Source organism: Cherax quadricarinatus, chromosome 38 (assembly GCF_038502225.1).
Source record: "Cherax quadricarinatus isolate ZL_2023a chromosome 38, ASM3850222v1, whole genome shotgun sequence".
NCBI lineage: Eukaryota > Metazoa > Arthropoda > Malacostraca > Decapoda > Parastacidae > Cherax > Cherax quadricarinatus.
This window is the reverse complement of record NC_091329.1, coordinates 9,665,648-9,689,412: the sequence shown is the minus strand read 5'-3', so window position 1 is coordinate 9,689,412 and position 23,765 is coordinate 9,665,648. Positions and strand designations below refer to the sequence as shown.

The following is a 23,765-nucleotide window of genomic DNA, read 5'->3' as shown; positions in this document are numbered from 1 at the left end:
TTAGGTCATGGTAATACATTAATCCATACAGTTAGGTTATGGATCATTCAATATAGTGATCCATAAGTTAACAGTATGGGTAACTTGATAATGGCCCATATCTTATTTCTGTCACTATTGCCAATATTATAAATATCCTATCACAGGCACAACTGAGATCATGGTGCATGAATAATGAGGTAGTTTTATGGCAAACTTTGCAATGATTACGAAAACAGAACAGATCATTGTTCTGACGGAACTGATATGAACTTGGTCACCTCAATCTCAGCCATATGCACAACTTAATATTTGCTCTACAGTATAGGTAACAGTAATGGATAAGAAGTCATACAAAAATCTTTACTACCCATAAATTCATTTGTGGATAGTTATATATATAAATAAATGATACATAAATGCTCTTTTAGTAAACAGTAACTGCTCAATAAATAATCCAAATAGGCCCAAAAGAAATTATTTTATTGCACGTAATTTGTCTTTTTTTTTAACTGGTTCTACTCAGTGCAACACAATAATATATAGGTGTGCTTTGCTAATACTGTATATTAGGTTATCATGTACTGTACCATGAAGTGTGATAGTACTACATGAAAATGAGCAAACCCATGGTGTTTAGTCATCTTTTGATTGAATGAGTTATTAGTGCTCAAGCATTACAGAATTAATGAGAAGTTCATCTTGCTAATATTTTCCTATATTTTATTTTAATAATCTTGTATAAAAAGTTAATCTAATCAGTGATACTTTTGCAGTGGACACTTCTTCCATTATATTTTCCTTCAAAATGCTCCTATCTTAATAACCTTGGTACATTTTGGTATTAAACAAATGCCAAATCCCTAATACAGGTCTGGAATAATGGCACAAACACATAAGGATATATTAAAACAGAAGATAGTACAGTACTGTATTGTGTATCAAGGCATCACATAGATCCTCTTCAATAAAATCAGAGAGTGAAATCAGTGAAGCTGAAGTATACAGTACTCATCTTCAAATGTACTGGTGTCACTTCGTAATGATTACTACAATTGTGTTTGAATCTGGAAAAATATTCGTGTGTCCAACAGTAATTGGTTAAAAATGTTATAATGCAATATTCTCACTCCCTAGGTAAAGAATGGATTTTTATAAACTATTTACATTTTTAATTTTTCTTTTTTTTTGTCTTTTTGCAGCCATGTCTGACAAATGAAATGACAGTTACAGAGGGATTGTTTCCTGTGTTCCACTGGACAGAGACCCAGGTAAGACTGTTCTACAGAAATGCCTGCTTAATAAAAATACAAAATCTAAAAATTACGCTGTGTGCACTCTAGCCCTTTTTTTATGATTTCCTACATTGTGTGCAGGTTAACCTCTAGCCTACATCTTACAACTTATGTACATATGAATCTGTAGGAATTTCCAGTTAGTTAGGTTGTATGTATTAGTGATACGGGCAAAAGTAACACTGTAATGCATTTATGCAGCATGTTTGGCATCAGGATTGAGCGCAGGTGTTGGGAAAAGCTAAATGAAGATACTACTGATTATGACTCAATAAAGTATTCGTGTATACACAATGCTTAACCTAGCACTCCCAGTATGAACAGCCTTGTTAGGTGTTGTTTATATTTAATGTTGTTGGTGGACAATTGCTTGTCATTCTCTAAAATGGAATCATGGGTAGCACAATACCTGTGTCTGCACAACTGCAATGCTAACGAGTGCAAGGAAAAAGAATCTCATCAATTTTCTTATACTGTACTTAATGATCATCAAAGACTGAGACAAGGTGGTCAGGAGCAGAGAGTTTTATCTAGTATTATGTAAAATTCCTTAACAGTTCTACTAAAACTTAATTTTGCATGCTCACCTAAACTCTTGGAGTTAGCTACTGGTGCACATGTTTACTTTAAGTTGCCCAAACCTCATGCTGTATAGAATTCGTATCTTTTGTTGTATTTTATCTTATGGTGTTGTGAACATGTTGAATTTAGATTTATGGAGTTTATTGTTCTCCCCAGTAACATTTGTCTTCTACTCAAGAGGGTTCGATGTAATTCTTTATTAAGGCTTCAGCAGAATATATAATATTTGTTTTGCTCAGTCTTCATTACCATTATGAATAAAAAAAAAAGGCACAAAAGAATGACTGGAACAATATACAAATAAGTGGCATGAAGCAATATGAAACTCAAGACAACTTTTGGGCCTGACTTGAACCATTAACTAGTCACACAGAAGCACAACAGTAAGGTAGTCAGTACATATACGAGGGGGTGGGAGTAATAGAACAAGAGGAGATAGTAGTATAATTGTAGAAGTAGTAGTAGTGATACACGAGTCAGGGACTTGAATGTAAGCAAAGACAGTACTAGTGGAAGTAGTCTAAGAACAAGAGAAAAAAGAAAGAAGCACTGCAGGAGAGCTAATGGCCCATGGAGGTAGGACAAAAATCCAGGAAGAAAATTCATATTACAGAACCCACTGAGACAGAAGAAAGGAGAGACAAAGAAAATATAGGAAAAAGAGAAGAGGTAAGGTGAGGAGATAAAGTTCAAGTCATTCACAAGTGTTCTGAAGTTTGAAGCATCTGACAATGTAATGAGAAAGGTATCTACAGAGGCAAAGCCAGGACTAAGACTGATACCAGAAATGTTGTGTATAAGGGATGCTTCACCAAGATGGCATCTGTAAGGCTAGAAGGGTAGACAGTTCTGGCAGAGGACCAGTTAATAGGATGGCTGTGATCTATGACAGGACAGAAAAGCACATTACTGTGTCAACAAGTATTGGAAAGGACACTATAGGGGATTTGTATTTGTTGTAATGTATCTATCCATTGTGATCACTGGCAAGTATCGCCTGTAGTTGGCTAAATATTCACACCATAAATCAGTATCACTCAATAGGCTTATACATAGCTTAAATACCATACAATAATGTAGAAACATTGATAGGTTACTTAAAATCCTTGAATATCTTGTCCAGCAAGTTAATTTTTACCTTTATGGGTTCAGCTTAAAAAGAAATATTCAATGTGGAATATCAAATTGTTGGCCTAACTGTGTTCAGGCTAACTGTACCTGACTGTATCAATAAACTAAAAGTAAAAAATTATCACTACTTCAACTGACCGAGTTGTGAGACCCAAGGTACATCAGGAGAGCATTTTTATCAGAGCTGCTGATAGCATAGCTGAGCAAAATGCTTGTTGTTGTTGAAGGCTGAAGTGAAGGTCGATACTTCCTTGTACATATTCCAGAAGAATTGGTGGTGAGAGATACACGAATCTGAAATCCACAAATTTACTTAAATGGGAAAAAATGCATTTTTGTTTTTAAATAAGCTCATTATTCTAATTAATACTAGAAAAAAGGAGGAAGCCACTGCAGATGAAGGTCCTTATTTCTTTAACCATCAAGGTTTATGATAAAAGATTAAGTAAGGAGAAACATCACTAATAAAAGTAGACAAACTTACTGAAGATGCATACTGTCTTGTCTGTTTAATTTTCCTCTTGAGGGCTTCAATCCTTTCTCTTAGATCATTTCCCCGATTCTCAATTCTGTCAACAGTCTTCCGTAGATTATTTGCTAAACGAACTCCTTTCATGGTATGACTCTCTCCTGCTGATACTATATAAAGGAAATAAATATACTGTACTAGTAAATTATTTTCTATTTAATTTTATCAAAATCAACACCAATTTTATCTATGACTTTTTTTTGAGAAATAAATAATATTCTAAATATTTTAAATACCTCACCTTTACTTATGAACACTGAACTGAATTAAGAATTAATTTTCATTGTTTAAACTCAAAAAAGATATTTCTAAATCACTTTTGTTACTACAGTAGTCTAGTTAACACCTGAAATATTAAATTATGTTTTGAATGCCTTTGCTAATCCAGTAAATATTTTATGTGCTGCCTTCCCACTGGTTTATTTTTTTTTTTATTATCACACTGGCCGATTCCCACCAAGTCAGGGTGGCCCAAAAAAGAAAAACTTTCACCATCATTCACTCCATCACTGTCTTGCCAGAAGAGTGCTTTACACTACAGTATTACACTGGTATTATAATTTATAGTTATACCAACATTTCAGATAACATGAATTATAAAGAATAATATGGGTCTCACAACTTTCCCAGTGTTCTTTCTTTCTTTCAACACACCGGCCGTATCCCACCGAGGCGGGGTGGCCCAAAAGGAAAAACGAAAGTTCCTTTCAAATTTAGCAATATATACAGGAGAAGGGGTTACTAGCCCCTTGCTCCCAGCATTTTAGTTGCCTCTTACAACATGCATGGCTTACGGAGGAAGAATTCTGTTCCACTTCCCCGTGGAGATAAGAGGAAATAAACAAGAACACGAACTAGAAAGAAAATAGAAGAAAACCCAGAGGGGTGTGTATATATACGCTTGTACATGTATGTGTAGTGTGACCTAAGTGTAAGTAGAAGTAGCAAGACGTACCTGAAATCTTGCATGTTCATGAGACAGTAAAAAGGACACCAGCAATCCTACCATCATGTAAAACAATTACAGGCTTTCGTTTTACACTCACTTGGCAGGACGGTAGTACCTCCCTGGGCGGTTGCTGTCTACCAACCTACTACCTAGGTTTCCCAGTGTTGTCTGACTTAAAATAATGTATAGGTTATTGTACTCAACTTAATGTCTAATTTTTTAGAGAGAGAAATCCCAAAGAATATTTTTTATAACAGACAAAATATGATCTTTGAAACACTGTAAAAGATCAACATACTATACAAAGATTTTCTTACTTTTGTCTCTAATTTCATTGAGAAGAGAAGCGTCAATGCGGTTAAGTTCCTGTGTACGCTCTCTAATGATGGTAAGGTTCACATGTATTGAGTTTACATGGTCCAAAGTTCTCTGAACATTAGCATGAGTAGTTTGAGTTCTCTCCAGTGAGTCTTGAATATCTGAAGAAATACCTGGAAAAAAATAGGCAAGAAAGAAATCATAAAACAAATGCATATGAAATTATGCTATTATTAAAAGTGCTGTATTTTTAGCTCTAGTTTATTAAAAGTTCCTTTCACATAAAAATGCTATACTGATACTGGCAAGACACAGTTCAAGACACTAAAAGCCCAGGCAAAATCTTTACAATAGTTCTTTTTAAGTAGCATTACAGAAAACAGTTTTTTCCATTAAAATCAATGACATTAAATTTTTTTTTTTTTTTTTTTAACAAGTCGGCCATCTCCCACCGAGGCAGGGTGACCCAAAAAGAAAATACTTTCATCATCATTCAACACTTTCACCTCACTCACACATAATCACTGTTTTTGCAGAGGTGCTCAGAATACAACAGTTTAGAAGTATATACGTATAAAGATACACAACATATCCCTCCAAACTGCCAATATCCCAAAACCCCTCCTTTAAAGTGCAGGCATTGTACTTTCCATTTCCAAGACTTAAGTTCGGCTATATAAAATAACCGGTTTCCCTGAATCCCTTCACTAAATATTACCCTGCTCACACTCCAACAGATCGTCAGGTCCCAAATACCATTAGTTTCCATTCACTCCTATCTAACACGCTCACGCATGCTTGCTGGAAGTCCAAGCCCTTCGCCCACAAAACCTCCTTTACCCCCTCCCTCCAACCCTTTCGAGGACAACCCCTACCCTGCCTTCCTTCCCCTACAGATTTATACGCTCTCCATGTCATTCTACTTTGATCCATTCTCTCTAAATGACCAAACCACCTCAACAACCCCTCTTCAGCCCTCTGACTAATACTTTTATTAACTCCACACCTTCTAATTTCCACACTCCGAATTTCCTGAATAATATTTACACCACACATTGCCCTTAGACAGGACATCTCCAATGCCTCTAACCGCCTCCTCGCTGCAGCATTTACAACCCAAGTTTCACACTCATATCCAGACTAAATCTTTACAATGGTGACTCAAGAATTTCTAAACAGGGGGAGAAGAGAAAGGAAGACTTTGGGGTTGCTATTTGGTTGGAAGGGGAGAGCTAGGAGACCTGTTTTGAAGCATTATTATATTATTACTATTTTTATTTGTGTAGGGAAAGGGGGGCACTGAAGGCCAAAAGCCACAAGTGGCTGCTTAAGTAGTTGTTACAGGAAAAAAAAAATTTCTATTTAAAATCATTGCATATACAAAATATACAATAACTGAAAAGCCCATGGGATGCAACAGCATTTCAGGCAAATCTTAAGCCTAGTTTAAAGAACTATACATTTTAATTTTTTATATATTAAGGGTCTACAAGGTATAATCAAAAAGATAAAAAAAAAAAGTGCATACTGAAAGATAATTCATAAAATAAAACCTAGGTATTATCCAAATATCAACTTTTTTTTCAATATCTTTCAATTTCTGTCCCTGTCAATGCCAGGGTTATATGATACCTTGTCCTACTTGGCAACTTACTTTCTGTGAAGAGATGACCTCATATAGAATCTTAATTGAATATTTCAGCCACATTCACATTAAATTTTTTTGCAATGCTGGTTCTTTCCTACCCAAGCAGGGCAACCAAAATAAATAAATTCATTCATTCTGTCTCTTGCTGGCTTTCTAGAAGAGCATAGAACTAGGAAGGTTCTGACACTAAGTTGCAAAAGTTGGTGAATGAATTTGAAAGATATTTAAAAGAAGGAAATTAAGTGAATATAGAAAAGAGCAAGGTAATGAGAGTAACAAAACGTCTAAGCAAGAAAAACTGGATGATATACTGGAGGAAGGAGTTTGGAGGAAATGAATATTTAGATATTTGGGAGTGGATATGTCAGCAGCTAGGTTTGTGAAAGGTGAACCTTTAAACAAATGAGTGGGTAAAAAGGTAGGTGGTGTCTTAAAATTTAGAAGATAGTGTGGGGTCACTGAAGGAATAATTCAGAGGACTGAGGAGGAAATGTTCAGGTGGTATAAGCATTCAGAGAGGATAGAGGGGAATAGGATGACAAAGACAGCACATAAATCTGGGGTAGAAGGGAGGGAGGGAGGTAGGAGGGATCATCCCATCCCAGGAACAGTTGGAGTTAGGTTCATGAGCATCCATAAGGCTTGTTTGTGTGATTGTGTTAGATTGGAGTTAGCGAAGACAAGTGTATTTTAATACTTGACATACTGCTGTAATGTGAGCAAGGAAATTTTTCTGAAGGAATTTAGGAAAACCAGTTAACCAGATTCAAATTCTAGAGGTGGGAATTACAGTGCCTTGCATTATGAACGAGGGGTGAGGATGTTGCAGTCAGAGTCATCCAAATTGTGATGCCAGCACACTTCTGACAAGATTAAATGAACAATAGTGCAAGATTCTGACAACCTGTAAGGTGTTGACTATTAATGGGTCGAAAGTGATAGCCTAATGGCCATTGAAACTATGTAACCTAACAATGTGCAGCCTAATCCAACAGTAAAAAAAAAAAAAAAAAAAAAAAAAAAAAAAAAAAAAAAAAAAAAACAAAAAAAAAAAAAAAAAAGTGATAAAATATTCTCTTATATGTGTTATGCACTCAAACAACTGGGGAAGGGTATAAAAATACTATGTATCTACTAAACAATGTAACTATCTCTGGTGAGTACATATTTTACAAATTTCGTCAATGAAAAAATTAATAAAAATCAGATATGTAATATTATCATCTCAGTCTCCCTTAAGTTATAATATGGGATACTAGGGAAAAACATAATTTGTCTGATGAACTATTCCTGAGGTTGATATGCAAGTCATTCAGTGAGAATCCACCACCCTTACTAACTACCTCTGTTATACTCTTCACCCTCGCTAATCTCTGATTGAGCATATTAAACCTTTAGCACACCCTACCCTGCAGTGCTGTATGAACCTTAAGGGTTTAGTGCTTCATTATGATTATAATAATAATCAGTGAGAATCCACTGTATGAACTTAAAGCCACTGAAAAACTAACCAAAATCCTCATTGTTAATTTGAACCACAAGAGATTAAGTGAAAATATGCAAACCTGGTATTTTAAACTCACTTGATGTTAGTTGAGTTTCCATAAGTGTTTTCAATGCATTAAGGCGGTCATCTGTTACATCTAGAATTCCCTTTGTAGTTCCAAGGGCACTACGCTGATTATCCAACTCAGCATATAGTTGCCCTAAAGTCATCTTCAATTTTTCCCCCTTTGAATGTAACTCTTGAGATTTGTGAAGAGAAAGTGTTGCCCGGCGCACAAGAGATTCCTCTGGATCACCTGGGTATGCCTGTAACATGCATTAATTTCTTTTATTACGTACTTTGTGCAGTCTTGTATTTATTTAAACAGAAAAGTTTAATTTATTTTGGTCAATAGCACAAATGAACCAACATGGAGACAAGACAGCAAACAAGTGCTATATATCTCTGCCTCACACTGAGGTCCTCTTCAGCAAACAGCTCAAATTGTTCCCCTTTGTCACAGAAAGGTCGCAAAAGGGCCTTCCAATATTTTCAACTGTTTGAATTTTCAAAGGGCTGTGCCTCTTCCAAACACTTTTAAGTGGCAAGGGGCATCTGACTTACTGTTACACAAGCTAACCTATCATGTAGAATTTAAAAAATAATTCAGGTGCTCTTTCAGTAGTATTCAAACACTTAGATGGAACTTGCAGTGTATGGGAGATCTCTGTGTAACTTCCTTTAACAAATGAGATGCTCCCTGAGGAAGCAAGGCATTCAACTGAGTGTAAGATGCATCAGCATATACTTTGTTTAATCTATTATATGAAACAAGACTAGTAATCATACAGTTCTGAAAATAATACTTAACACTTTTAGTGCAATGTCACTTCACTTTAAAAGCAATATCATACCACTTTAAAAGCAGTCTCAGCAGCTAGTGAAGCATTCTTAGCTGCTCCCTCAGCACTTAGCAAGGCATCCACAATTCTCTGGTAAGCTTTGGCTGCTCGTAAAGGCCCATCAGCAACATCTCTTGTTTTGTTAAACAGACTGCAAGAAAACAGCTAAAAATAACTAAGACAATTATTATAAAATGAGAAAATATTTTCAACACATTTAACATATATATTACTAGCTATATGATGAATTTTCACAAAAATAATACAGGTTTGAATTGCTTTACACAAATTCACTGTTATGTGAAGTCGTACTGCTATCTGTAATTCTAAAGGCTGCATTTTCCAGCACATAAAGTGCACCTCTTTAAAAAAAAAGTCTTGGAAGATCAGCTTGTGCTTTAACCCTTAAACTGTCTAAACGTAGATCTATGTTTGCTCGTGTAACGCTCCAAACATAGATCTACGTTTTTTTTGACATTCTTTCTTATGGAGAAAATCAAGGGCGGAGGGCTACTAGCGCAAATGTAGATCTACGTTTGGACAGTTAGAGGGTTAAATGCTGAAGATCAAGAACAAAGGTAGGTTTTGGATCACTGGCAAGAGGTGGTTTGAGCACTGCAGTATTGGTTAACTAAACTCCAAACACCTCTCCCTACAAAACTGTTTCCCACATTACTTCAGAGTGGTTAAAAACTATTATAAATTACAGCCTCTCCTCACTTGGCGACGTACTCGTTTACTGATGACTCAGACTTACAATGGGCTCCTTGACCAGTACGCATACCTAAATAATGTAGTAATATTAAAGCTGATTTCTTCTACTATGTTTAATACAATATATAGTACACTACTGTATAAACATTTAAAAATATACCAGAAATGTTATAAATGGTGCAAGGTGACATTAAAACAATATCAAAGATGGTTGACACAAACCCACTACCATTATAGTATGGTCCTCACTTAGCAACGAATTCATTTACTGACGTGATCTTAGGAAGGGAACTCAGTCGTCAAGTGAGGAGAGGCTGTACAGTAGACCATCGGATAACACGCAATCTGTTAACATATTTTTGTAAAATTGTAGCAAGTTTTCTGTGTATATGCCATTTTCCCCTATATGTACTCCACAGTTTACATTGAAATACATGTAGGGGAAAAATGTAAATGAAGGGCTTTTGATCTAAAGAAATGAAATTATCCTCCCTTTACTTGGATCCCATTCCCCAAGGCACTGTATAATCCTACGGGTTTAGTACAGTCATGCATTGCTTAACAATGAGGACATGTTCCAAGAAATGCACTGTTAGGCGATTTCATCGTTGTGTGAATATCATAGTGTGTTCTTACACAAACCTAGATGGTATAGCCTATTATGCACCTAGGTTATATGGTTTGTTTGTTTTTCATTACAGATTTGCTTGTAAACAGATAATGCATCATAATGCAGATAAAGATGCTATCAAGAGACATGGTAAACAAGAGATGTTCAATACACAAATAACCCGCACATAAAAGAGAGAAGCTTACGACGACGTTTCGGTCCGACTTGGACCATTGACAAAGTGGACTTTGTCAATGGTCCAAGTCGGACCGAAACGTCGTCGTAAGCTTCTCTCTTTTATGTGCGGGTTATTTGTGTATTGTTCCAGTCACGGTATTGTGCCTTTTTGTTATTTAAGAGATGTTCAAGGCTGCTACCAGCAAAACACAGCATACTATTTTACAGTAAACTTTTTTTTATAAGTATAAAGAGTATATATAATCACTGTTTTTGCAGAGGTGCTCAGAATACAACAGTTCAGAAGTTTTTTTTTTTTTTTTTCCAACAAGTCGGTCGTCTCCCACCGAGGCAGGGTGACCCAAAAAAGAAAGAATATCCCCAAAAAGAAAATACTTTCATCATCATTCAACACTTTCACCACACTCACACATTATCACTGCTTTTGCAGAGGTGCTCAGAATACAACAGCTTAGAAGCATATACGTATAAAGATACACAACATATCCCTCCAAACTGCCAATATCCCAAACCCCTCCTTTAAAGTGCAGGCATTGTACTTCCCATTTCCAGGACTCAAGTCCGACTATATGAACATAACCGGTTTCCCTGAATCCCTTCACTAAATATTACCCTGCTCACACTCCAACAGATCGTCAGGTCCCAAGTATCATTCGCCTCCATTCACTCCTATCTAACATGATCATGCACGCTTGCTGGAAATCCAAGCCCCTAGCCCACAAAACCTCCTTTACCCCCTCTTTCCAACCCTTTCGAGGACGACCCCTACCCCTCCTTCCTTCCCCTATAGATTTATATGCTTTCCATGTCATTCTACTTTGATCCATTCTCTCTAAATGACCAAACCACCTCAACAACCCCTCTTCTGCCCTCTGACTAATGCTTTTATTAACTCCACACCTTCTCCTAATTTCCACACTCTGAATTTTCTGCATATTTACACCACATATTGCCCTTAGACAGGACATCTCCACTGCCTCCAACCGTCTCCTCGCTGCTGCATTTACCACCCAAGCTTCACATCCATATAAGAGTGTTGGTACTACTATATTTTCATACATTCCCTTCTTTGCCTCCATAGATAACGTTTTTTGACTCCACATATACCTCAACGCACCACTCACCTTTTTTCCCTCATCAATTCTATGATTAACCTCATCGTTCATAAATCCATCCGCCGACACGTCAACTCCCAAGTATCTGAAAACATTCACTTCTTCCATACTCCTCCTCCCCAATTTGATGTCCAATTTTTCTTTATCTAAATCATTTGATACCCTCATCACCTTACTCTTTTCTATGTTCACTTTCAATTTTCTACCTTTACACACATTCTCAAACTCATCCACTAACCTTTGCAATTTTTCTTTAGAATCTCCCATAAGCACAGTATCATCAGCAAAATGTAACTGTGTCAATTCCCATTTTGAATTTGATTCCCCATAATTTAATCCCACCCCTCTCCCAAACACCCTAGCATTTACTTCTTTTAGAAGTATATACGTATAAAGATACACAACATATCCCTCCAAACTGCCAATATCCCAAAACCCCTCCTTTGAAGTGCAGGCATAGTACTTCCCATTTCCAGGACTCAAGTTCAGCTATATAAAATAACCGGTTTCCCTGAATGCCTTCACTAAATATTACCCTGCTCACACTCCAAAAGCTCATCAGGTCCCAAATACCATTCGTCTCCATTCACTCCCATCTAACACGCTCACGCATGCTTGCTGGAAGTCCAAGCCCCTCGCCCACAAAACCTCCCTTACCCCTTCCTTCCAACCTTTTCAGGGATGACCCCTACCCTGCCTTCCTTCCCCTACAGATTTATACGCTCTCCGTGTCATTCTACTTTGATCCATTCTCTCTAAATGACCAAACCACCTCAACACCCCCTCTTCAGCCCTCTGACTAATACTTTTATTAACTCCACACCTTCTCCTAATTTCCACACTCTGAATTTTCTGCACATTTACACCACACATTGCCCGTAAACAGGACATCTCCACTGCCTCCAATCTCCTCCTCGCTGCTGCATTTACAACCCAAGCTTCACACCCATATAAGAGTGTTGGTACTACTATACTTTCAAACATTCCCTTCTTTGCCTCCATAGATAACGTTTTTTGTCTCCACATATACCTCAACACACCACTCACCTTTTTTCCCCTCATCAATTCTACGATTAACCTCATCCTTCATAAATCCATCTGCCGACACGTCAACTCCCAAGTATCTGAAAACATTCACTTCTTCCATACTCCTCCTCCCCAATTTGATACCCAATTTTTCTCTATCTAAATCATTTGATACCCTCATCACCTTACTCTTTTCTATGTTCACTTTCAACTTTCTACCTTTACACACACTCCCAAACTCATCCACTAACCTTTGCAATTTTTCTTTAGAATCTCCCATAAGCACAGTATCATCAGCAAAAAGCAACTGTGTCAATTCCCATTTTGTATTTAATTCCCCATAATTTAATCCCACCCCTCTCCTGAACACCCTAGCATTTACTTCTTTTACAACCCCATCTATAAATATATTAAACAACGATGGTGACATTACACATCCCTGTCTGAGACCTACTTTTAAAAGGAAGTAGTCTCTCTCTCTTCTACACACCCCAATCTGAGCCTCACTATCCTCATAAAAACTCTTTACAGCATTTAGTAACTTACCACCTATTCCATATACTACTTGCAACATCTGCCACATTGCTCCCCTATCCACTCTATTTTTTTTTTTCAACAAGCCGGGAGTCTCCCACCGAGGCAGGGTGACCCAAAAAATAAAGAAAATCCCCAAAAAGAAAATACTTTCATCATCATTCAACACTTTCACCTCACACATAATCATAATCTATCATATGCCTTGTCTAAATCCATAAATGCAATAAAAACTTCCCTATCTTTATCTAAATACTGTTCACATATATACTTCAATGTAAACACTTGATCTACACATCCCCTACCCACTCTGAAACCTCCTTGCTCATCCGCAATCCTACATACTGTCTTACCTCTAATTCTTTCAATTATAACCCTACCGTACACTTTTCCTGGTATACTCAGTAAACTTCTTCCTCTATAATTTTTACAATCTCTTTTGTCCTCCTTCCCTTTATATAAAGGGACTATACATGCTCTCTGCCAATCCCTAGGTACCTTCCCCTCTTTCATACATTTATTAAACAAAAATACCAACCACTCCAACACTATATCCCCCCCTGCTTTTAACATTTCTGTCATGATCCCGTCATTTCCAGCTGCTTTACCCCCTTTCATTGTATGTAATGCCTCATGCACCTCTCCCACACTCACATCCTGTTCTTCTTCACTCCTAAAAGATGGTATACCTCCCTGGCCAGTGCATGAAATTACCGCTTCCCTTTCTTCCTCAACATTTAAAAGTTCCTCAAAATATTCTCGCCATCTACCCAAAACCTTCATCTCCCCATCTACTAACTCCCCTACTCTGTTTTTAACTGACAAATCCATTCGTTCTCTAGGCTTTTTTAACTTGTTTAACTCACTCCAAAAATTTTTCTTATTTTCATTAACATTTCCTGACAGTGCCTCTCCCACTATCATCTGCTCTCTTTTTGCACTCTCTCACCACTCTCTTCACCTTTCTTTTACTCTCCATATACTCTACTCTTCTTATAACACTTCTGCTTTGCAAAAAACCTCTCATAAGCTAATTTTTCACTTTTATCACACCTTTTACTTCATCATTCCACCAATCACTCCTCTTTCCTCCTGCACCCACCCTCCTATAACCACAAACTTCTGCCCCCACATTCTCATACTGCATTTTTAAAACTATTCCAACCCTCTTCAACCCCCCTACTACTCATACTTGCACCAGCCCACCTTTCTGCCAATAGTTGCTTAAATCTCACCCGAACTTCTTCCTCCCTTAGTTTATACACTTTCACCTCTCTTGCTTGTTGTTGCCATTTTCCTCTTTTCCCATCTACCTCTTACTCTAACTGTAGCTACAATTAAATAATGATTCGATATATCAGTTGCCCCTCTATAAACGTGTACATCCTGGAGCCTACCCATCAACCTTTTATCCACCAATACATAATCTAACAAACTACTTTCATTACGTGCTAAATCATACCTTGCATATTTATCCTCTTCTTCATAAAATATGCATTACTTATTACCAAACCTCTTTCTACACATAGCTCAATTAAAGGCCCCCCATTTTCATTTACCCCTGGCACCCCAAATTTACCTACTGCTCCCTCCACAACATTATTCCTCTCCACTGAAACTCTCCCACCCCCTTCAGCTTTGTTTCACTTAAAGCCAGGACATCCAGCATTTTTTCATTCATAACATCCACAATCATCTCTTTCTTATCATTTGCACAACATCCACACACATTCAGACTTCCCACTTTGACAATTTTCTTCTTATTCTTTTTAGTAATTATTACAGGAAAAGGGGTTACTAGCCCATTGTTCCCGGCATTTTAGTTGACTTTTACAACACACACGGCTTTCGGAGGAAAGATTCTTATTCCACTTCCCCATGGATATAAAAGGAAAAGTAATAAGACCAAGAACTATTGAGATAAAATGAAAGAAAACTCAGATGAGTGTGTATAAATAAACATGTACATGTATATGTAGTGTTACCTAAGTGTAAGTAGAAGTAGCAAGAGGTACCTGTAATCTTGCATATTTATGAGACAGACAAAAGGCACCAGCAATCCTACCATCATGTAAAACAATTACAGGCTTTCGTTTCACACTCACTTGGCAGGACGGTAGTACCCCCCTGGGTGGTTGCTGTCTACCAACCTACTACTACAACTACTACTACTACTACTACTAATAAAGACAATATTCTTATGATTCCTAGAGCTGTTTATTTATATATTTATTTTTCCATTAGTTTTTTTGCTCAGATAGAAGGCATTCCACTGACACCAATGTTACAGAACAAGGAAAAAACTTACATTAACATATACATGCATATATACATATAAGTTCTAGGTAGTAGGTTGGTAGACAGCAACCACCCAGGGAGGTACTACCATCCTACCAAGTGAGTGTAAAACGAAAGCCTATAATTGTTTTACATGATAGTAGGATTGCTGGTGCCCATTTTTCTGTCTCCTAAACATCCGAGGTTTCAGGTACATCTTGCTACTTCTACTTAAACTTAGGTCACACTACATATACATGTACAAGCATATATATACATACCCCTCTGGGTTTTCTTTTGTTTTCTTTCTAGTTCTTGTTTATTTCCTCTTACCTCCATGGGGAAGTGGAACAGAATTCTTCCTCCGTAAGCCATGCGTGTTGTAAGAGGCAACTAAAATGCCAGGAGCAAGGGTCAGTAACCCCTTCTCCTGTATATATTACTAAATGTAAAAGGAGAAACTTTCGTTTTTCCTTTTGGGCCACCCCGCCTCGGTGGGATACGGCCGGTGTGTTGAAAGAAAGATTCATATACATATACATTTTTTGTTCTTAACATCTCCCACCAAGGTAGGGTGATCCAAAAAAGAAGAAACTTTTTTACATTTAGTAATTTATACAGAAGGAATAACTAGCCCCTTGCTCCCAGCATTTTGGTTGCCTCTTAAGACACACATGTATTATGGAAGAAAGATTTTTTTTCACTTCCCCATGGAAACATTCATATATATATGTACTACTAACTTTTTTTTTTTTAAATATAAATATAGGGAGGTACCACCTCTAGAACTGTCCTGGGGACCCTCTTCCTCAGAGAAAAGAATAAACTTGCTTCAGGGAAAACTCAAGGTTCTCCCTGAAGCTGTTTGAGAATTTTCTCCTACCACCCCTATATTTAACCCTTAAACGGTCCAAACAGATTGACGTTCAAATTCGTAGTGCTACAAAAGTAGATCTACTTTTTTTTTACATATTTTCAAATATAACAAAAAAAAATGTAGATAAAAGTTTTTTTACACATTTTCAAAAGTAAAACAAAAAAAAAAGATCTATATTTTTTACATACTTTCAGATGTTGAAAAAACATATATATATGTTTGGACCATTTAAGGGTTAATATATATTTTATTTAAAGACAAAATACATTGACAAAACATTCACAAAAATACAATAGAAAGTAAAACAACCTAGATAACAACTCAGAGCTACATCTTTAATACTTCGAATACTACTAATTATTTTTATTTCACATGAGAATATAAAACTATAACAATACTAACCTTTCTAGTCTAATTGATTCTCTCATAAGTTCCATTGCATGGTCATGGGCTCTCTTGACATATTTGTCCCTATATTCAATGTTCAGTCGCCACAAAAGACCCTCAAACTCTTCAAGATAGTTGGAGCCATTTCTCAAGTCAACTAACAGGTTGGCAAGATCCTAAATAAGTGAAGAGATTTAGTGAACAAAATTTTCATCATATAGAATGTTTCTATAGGTTCCTATAACTTACGATCCTCACAATATATTGACAGGAAATATATGGTTCATTAAGTCTTAATCAACAATATTAAGAGTACAGTACTTATCACATTGGAAACCAGTTACAATATTAATTCTTAAGTGTGGGATGTGTATTACAGCTGTTGTTCCTACATATAGCAAACCTGTCACATATTCTGCAAATACATATGCTCCTACATGCATTTTGGGTATTCTTTTACAATGAATAAAGATCTTTAAAAATTATACTATTAACAGATTTTCTACACGTTACAGATCAACACCTTCACTTCATGATTTAAAAAGGAGGTCAAATATTTTTACAAGAGATCTTCTTCAACAAACCAGCCGTATCCCACCGAGGCAGGGTGACCCAAAGAGAAAAACAGAAGTTTCTCTTCATAACTTTAGTAATGTATAAAGAAGGGGTTACTAACTCCTTGCTCCCTTCTACAAGATATATTACTATAAATTTTATGATAAAATGAAAGAAAGGATACTATCAGATTATCATGTAAATCCTTCAATATATTTCATGTCTAACAAAAATTTCTAGTACAGCGAGATAACATGACATCAGTAAGGCTAGTACTGTTTGTCCCTTCAACTTTTTTTCTATGTCTTATGAGCAATACAAATTAGTTACAGCAGTTATACATTAAAATTAGTCATGGTTTGAAATCTTACTGTAACACAACTCTACTTTAATACAATAAAAGGCTTAAAAGAAACTGGTGCTGAATTGATTTCCCCAATAGTGTAATTTCACACCTCTAAATTGTGTATTTTCTTTATTATTTTTTACAGCTAAATTTACTCTAAATGCCATTTAAGAAAAATAAGACATTTATTGAATGGGAACCCTCCTCGCAGATAGCCCCACCTTTGTCAGCAATAGCTTTATTAAACCAGCTTTGATTATACATACTTCCTTTAGCACTCCTCGCTGCCCTTCCTAACTGTACCTCTGTTACACTCTTCATCCACACTAATCTCTGATCAGGCATATTACACATTTTAGCACAGTCTACCCTGCAGCACTTTACGACTCTTATGGGTTTAGCACTTAGTTATGATCATAATAATAATAATAATAATAATAATAATAATAATACTGAATGGGTAGGAACTCTATAGTGGCAGAGCTGCTCTTATGAACAGTGCTACTGCTCATATAATGGTCTTTACCAGCCACCATAAGATCTCAAGCTAGATTAAGATGAGTTAGCTTAGTTTATGATTAAAATCAATAGCTTGGCAGGTATCTTATATTATCCTTTAATATAATTTAGAGGCAATACTGTGATAATTCTGTAACTCCTTAATGTACCAAGAAAAGAAAATCTGCAATAATTTTCAGATGTCAATACAGTACATGGAATTATTTAAAAGTGCTCATAATGTACGTTCAACCTGAGAGTAACGTCAATAAAAGTGCCAACATAAGACCAAAGTTCATAAGGATGAAAAGTCCTCTAGAAGAAGTCAACAATAAAGATATGTACACATCTTGGTGTATTTATTATTTTATTATCACACTGGCCGATTCCCACCAAGGCAGGGTGGCCTGAAAAAGAAAAACTTTCACCATCATTCACTCCATCACTGTCTTGCCAGAAGGGTGCTTTACACTACAGTTTTTAAACTGCAACATTAACACCCCTCCTTCAGAGTGCAGGCACTGTACTTCCCATCTCCAGGACTCAAGTCCGGCCTGCCGGTTTCCCTGAATCCCTTCATAAATGTTACTTTGCTCACACTCCAACAGCACGTCAAGTATTAAAAACCATTTGTCTCCATTCACTCCTATCAAACACGCTCATGCATGCCTGCTGGAAGTCCAAGCCCCTCGCACACAAAACCTCCTTTACCCCCTCCCTCCAACCTTTCCTAGGCCGACCCCTACCCCGCCTTCCTTCCACTACAGACTGATACACTCTTGAAGTCATTCTGTTTCGCTCCATTCTCTCTACATGTCCGAACCACCTCAACAACCCTTCCTCAGCCCTCTGGACAACAGTTTTGGTAATCCCGCACCTCCTCCTAACTTCCAAACTATGAATTCTCTGCATTATATTCACACCACACATTGCCCTCAGACATGACATCTCCACTGCCATCTTGGTGTATATATCCAGTTAATGAATTTTAATGACAAAATAAGTACAGAATTCAAGAATAATAAAATGTATTAAACTCTTAAGAATAAAAAAAGTTTAAGCACACATGTGAAAACATTATAAAGGAAAAAGCTTAATGAGTACAAAATGTGCACTTGTTAATACATACATCATAATTAATTCTGGTGTTAATAAGGTTTTTGTTGGCTTCTTTCAGCAACTGGGTGGAGTTGAAGTTCTGATCATCAACTATTTGACGAGTGCTCTTGATCTCTGCAGAATACTCCTTTACACGAGAAAGCCTCCTGCGATTGCTTTCATTCACCATAGCTGCCTAAAATGCAAATAAAAACCATTCAATTATTGTCTTGAAAATCAATGAAGTTAACAAAAAAGTTTAGAATTTCAATTTTATGCAAGGTTTCTCAGGAGTGTTATAATTAAAGCTAAAAGTTCAACCTAAATTAATAAAAACTAGAACCAAGACTTATGAACATCCAAGTTATGACATCTGCATTCTGTGGAACACTTTGGAACCAATTAATTTCTCACAAATATAAATGTATAAACATTGCAAACCTTTAAACAGAACTTTTCCATAAATACTTTTTTGTATCAAATGTATTCATATTTTTAAGTTTATTTTATGTATGTGAGGAAGGATCATATCTATTAGATTTATTGGTCAAGAATGGCAGATATAGCCTTGAAACTCTGGAAGGCCTGGAATAAAAAAAAATTACCATTTTGAAGGGCCCATTTTCACATTATACCTGGAGTTTACCTGGAGAGAGTTCCAGGGGTCAATGCCCCCACGGCCCAGTCTGTGACCAGGCCTCCTGGTGGATCAGAGCCTGATCAACCAGGCTGTTACTGCTGGCTGCACGCAATCCAACATACGAGCCACAGCCCGGCTGGTCAGGTACCGACTTTAGGTGTTTGTCCAGTGCCTGCTTGAAGACAGCCAGGGGTCTATTGGTAATCCTCCTTATGTATGCTGGGAGGCAGTTGAACAGTCTCAGGCCCCTGACACTTATTGTATTGTCTCTTAATGTGCTAGTGACACCCCTGCTTTTCATTGGGGGGATGTTGCATCGTCTGCCGAGTCTTTTGCTTTCATTGTGAGAGATTTTCGTGTGCAAGTTCGGTACTAGTCCCTCTAGGATTTTCTAGGTGTATATAATCATGTATCTCTCCCGCCTGCATTCCAGGGAGTACAGGTTCAGGAAATTCAAGCACTCCAGTAATTGAGGTGTTTTATCTCCATTATGCACGCCGTTAAGGTTCTCTGTACATTTTCTAGCTCAGCAATTTCACCTGCCTTGAAAGGTGCTATTAGTGTGCAGCAATATTCCAGCCTAGATAGAACAAGCGACCTGAAGAGTGCCACCATGGGCTTGGCATCCCTAGTTTTGAAGGTTCTCATTATCCATCCTGTCATTTTTCTAGCAATTTGTGGAAAATTTAAATTGCTGGTAACAACATCAGCAAAATGTGCAATGGTGACTCGATCATGTCTCATACTCGATCAATGGTTGATGTGTGGCAGTTCACAGCTTACACCATAACCCCTTCCTTCCCCAACACAGCATAGTTATGCAATTATGTTCTTCACATCTTTCCCACACATATGCCCAGGCACCTAATACCCTCAGTATAACAATAAAAAGGTAGAGAGCATATGGTAAGTCTGTTATCACAGGATGGGAGGGAGGGAATAAAGAGGAAGTCAGTCCTACTGACTTGCCTGTGTCTGTGCCTCTCTTGTCAATCCTCAAATACCACATGTGTAAAGGGTTTTGTGTCAAATACAATAAAAGAGTGTGAGGAGGAAGGAGAGAATGAAAGGGAGGATAGCAAAGTGAAGAACTTAAGTACATATTGTACTGTATGTGTTTTTAAATTTCGTTAAGAAATTATGATTCACTATCTCTGATCACAACATCGTTGTCTCTAGGAAAACAGATTTCAAGTTGTGAACACTAAGTTGTAAATAATTTGCATTAGGATTGTATGTGGTGACCTGCTGTACATACAAAAAACTTTCTTCTCAAATGCCATTCAAAACATAATTTATAAATCACTGTAATGCTTTAATGCTTAAAATTTAACTTCATCAATATTCACTGGCTCTTCAGCTTTATTTTCATTAATGAGTACATAAAAATTCTGTAATGTACTTTGATTTATACTTCACCTATGACATAACTAACTCAAATAACAGTAAAAAAAAAAAAATTGTACCTCATTTGTTTTACTATTGGCTGCATTTATTCTTTGAAGAAGTTCATTAAGTTTGTTGTCGATATCCTTTATGCGAACTTGAAGGGCTTGAATGTGTGGATTTTCCTGGTCCATTTTCATTATCCGGTTCAGCAAAAGTTTAGCCTTGCTACAAAAAACAAAATTATCCTCATATAGTATATAAAGCCTATTACTCAAATATACATACAGTACAGTCTCTCCTCACTTAACGATGGAGTTCCGTTCCCAAGACCATGTTATTAAATGAATTCGTCACTAAGTGAGGAGGATACTATAATGGTAGAGAGTTTGTGTCAACCATCTTATAATATTTCTGGTATATTTTTCAATGTTTATACAGTAGTGTACTGTATAATGAATAAACAGAATAGAGGAAATCAGTTCTAATATACATTATTTAGGTATGAATACTGGTCAGAGAGCCCGTCATCAGTCTGAGGCGTCAGTAAATGAGTACATCGCTAAGTGAGGAGAGGCTGTATATTAAAAAAGTTAAGAAAAATAATTAGACAAATATACCTTGCATAAGCTGTATTGGTCATGACTATCATTACACTTCTAATGAATAAAATCCATATGTTATTATGGCAAATATGAGTAGGATAATGTACCACAACTATTATAAATGAAAACAGTTGCAAACCTTATCTCTATCTCAGCTTCAATATCAAACTTGGTAAAATTGCGCATCTGAATCTCTTTCAAAATCTTTTCAGCTTCCAACATGGCACCACCAACAGATATACTAGGAGTCTCTCCAATAGCATAGTTCTTAAGGTATGCAATGGTATCTGCAAGAGATCGCTAATTAAATGTACAGTATGTTTGCTAGATTAATATGATAAATTTTCATTTTTTAATAACATGTAACATAAAACTCAAAAGCTTTTATGGTCACAGAATTTATTGTAAAATCAAGAAACTATTTATGTATAATGCCTTTACACAGCATTTTAGAAATAATATTCCTGTTTTTTTGGGTGAATCTTATTTTTTACTATAAAATTTTACTTACCATCAATTTGGGTATAGAGACTTTTAATTAAATCTAAAATCGTCTGGGCCTCAATTTTAATGACTGCAGTTGGTGGGTATGTTTCTTTTGCTGTCACTTCCAGCTGTTCTGCCTAAATGCAAAATAAAATTACAGTGCTAAGAATAATTACATATTTTTTTTAACATGCTGGCCGTCTCCCACCGAGGCAGAGTGACCTGAAAAAGAAACACTTTCACCATCATTCATACTATTACTGTCTTGCCAGAGAATAAACTTTTCAACATTTAGTGAAGGTCAAAAGTACCCAGAAAACTGATATTTTTAATTTTTAATATATGTAGATACCATTGTTGAAAAATTTATTTAACGACATCTAACATGTGGTGCCGTGCTCCATCCCTGAGTGGAGGTGACCAGATTGGGTGGGTCATTGCACTAATCGGGGGGAGGATGGCCATTGGGCTAATCGGGGGGAGGAGGGGCCATTGGGCTAATCGGGGGGGGGGACCTGATCCGCATGGGTCAGTAGGCCTGTTGCAGTGTTATGTTCTTAACATGAGAAAACAACTGATTTATAAACAGAAAAGTCAAAGCAGTTTTCTCAAGTGGAAACACTAATAACTCTGCTCGTTCTTTGCATATACTGATTTATTATCTGAAAACATTAGTGAACATTTCATGACCTTTTTGAGTCTTGGAAATGCAGATGGAGCAGATGCCATGACTGGGCATCATTATTTGTATTATTATTACTGGTACATTCATGGAGGTAGTGTTAAACCCGTAAGGGGGGTCATAAAGTACCTGGGAACACAGAGGTACAGTGGTACCTCAGGATACAAACAGCTCAAAACTCGAACAATTATGTAAGTGTATTTATGTAAGTCCTTTTGCAAGTGTATTTTTGGGGGTCTGAAACGGATTAATCTAATTTACATTATTTCTTATGGGAACAAATTCATTTGGTATCGGCACTTGAACAGCCTTCTGAAACTAATTAATTTCGTATCCCGAGGTACCACTGTACTCAGATTTTAACCAGTAAAGGGGAATGGGGCTTGCAGCAACAGTAATTCACTAGTATCAAGACACCTCATTTGAGGATATTTTCTAAATTCATAATTCTTTATTTCCATATGATGCATCTTTTGTACAAAATTATATAACATTTAATAGAGCACATGGAAAGCCCATGGTTATGAAGGGCATTTCAGCCAAGCTTAACCCTAACTTAAGATTAAAAGGACAATAAAATTTTACATATGTTGACCCCCGGAATTCTCTCCAGGTAATACAAGACATTACTGGTATACCACAATAAAATAGATTCAATGAATATGACTCAAATGTACAGTGGAACCTCTACTTGCGAGAGTGTCCATGTGCGAGTTTTTCCAAATACGAGCAGTCGATGGGTCGATTTTTTGCTTCCATACACGAGCAAGATTTCCATAAGCGAGGAGACCTCAAGGCAGGTTCCTTGACGCTGGTGAGGGACTCTTGCTCTTGATCTCGGGAATTGTATCTCATTTGTTTGTTGGACTATCTTATTGAAACTTGAGCAATGTATGATGGAAAGATGCTTCT

The 23,765-nt window shown here is 36.7% G+C and overlaps 1 protein-coding gene and 1 long non-coding RNA gene across 7 annotated transcripts in view; one reads left to right on the top strand and one right to left on the bottom strand.

Annotated features, from left to right (window-relative positions):
• LOC128693003 (uncharacterized) overlaps positions 1-10,312 on the top strand; it is a 98,055-nt gene extending 87,743 nt beyond the window's left edge. For all 3 annotated transcript variants that reach the window (XR_011392887.1, XR_008407660.2, XR_011392888.1), the window contains 2 exons: positions 1,182-1,250; positions 10,235-10,312. This is a non-coding gene — a long non-coding RNA (uncharacterized lncRNA). The remainder of the gene's footprint in view (positions 1-1,181; positions 1,251-10,234) is intronic.
• Positions 1-23,765, bottom strand: part of wb (wing blister) — a 375,780-nt gene that overhangs the window by 73,119 nt on the left and 278,896 nt on the right. For all 4 annotated transcript variants that reach the window (XM_070092086.1, XM_070092087.1, XM_070092088.1 and 1 more), the window contains 10 exons: positions 22,197-22,308; positions 21,825-21,972; positions 21,161-21,308; positions 19,086-19,250; positions 16,573-16,733; positions 8,832-8,970; positions 8,015-8,243; positions 4,783-4,956; positions 3,472-3,626; positions 3,126-3,281 (listed from right to left, as the gene is read on the bottom strand). In XM_070092086.1, coding sequence (XP_069948187.1) covers positions 3,126-3,281; positions 3,472-3,626; positions 4,783-4,956; positions 8,015-8,243; positions 8,832-8,970; positions 16,573-16,733; positions 19,086-19,250; positions 21,161-21,308; positions 21,825-21,972; positions 22,197-22,308 — 1,587 coding nt within the window. The remainder of the gene's footprint in view (positions 1-3,125; positions 3,282-3,471; positions 3,627-4,782; positions 4,957-8,014; positions 8,244-8,831; positions 8,971-16,572; positions 16,734-19,085; positions 19,251-21,160; positions 21,309-21,824; positions 21,973-22,196; positions 22,309-23,765) is intronic.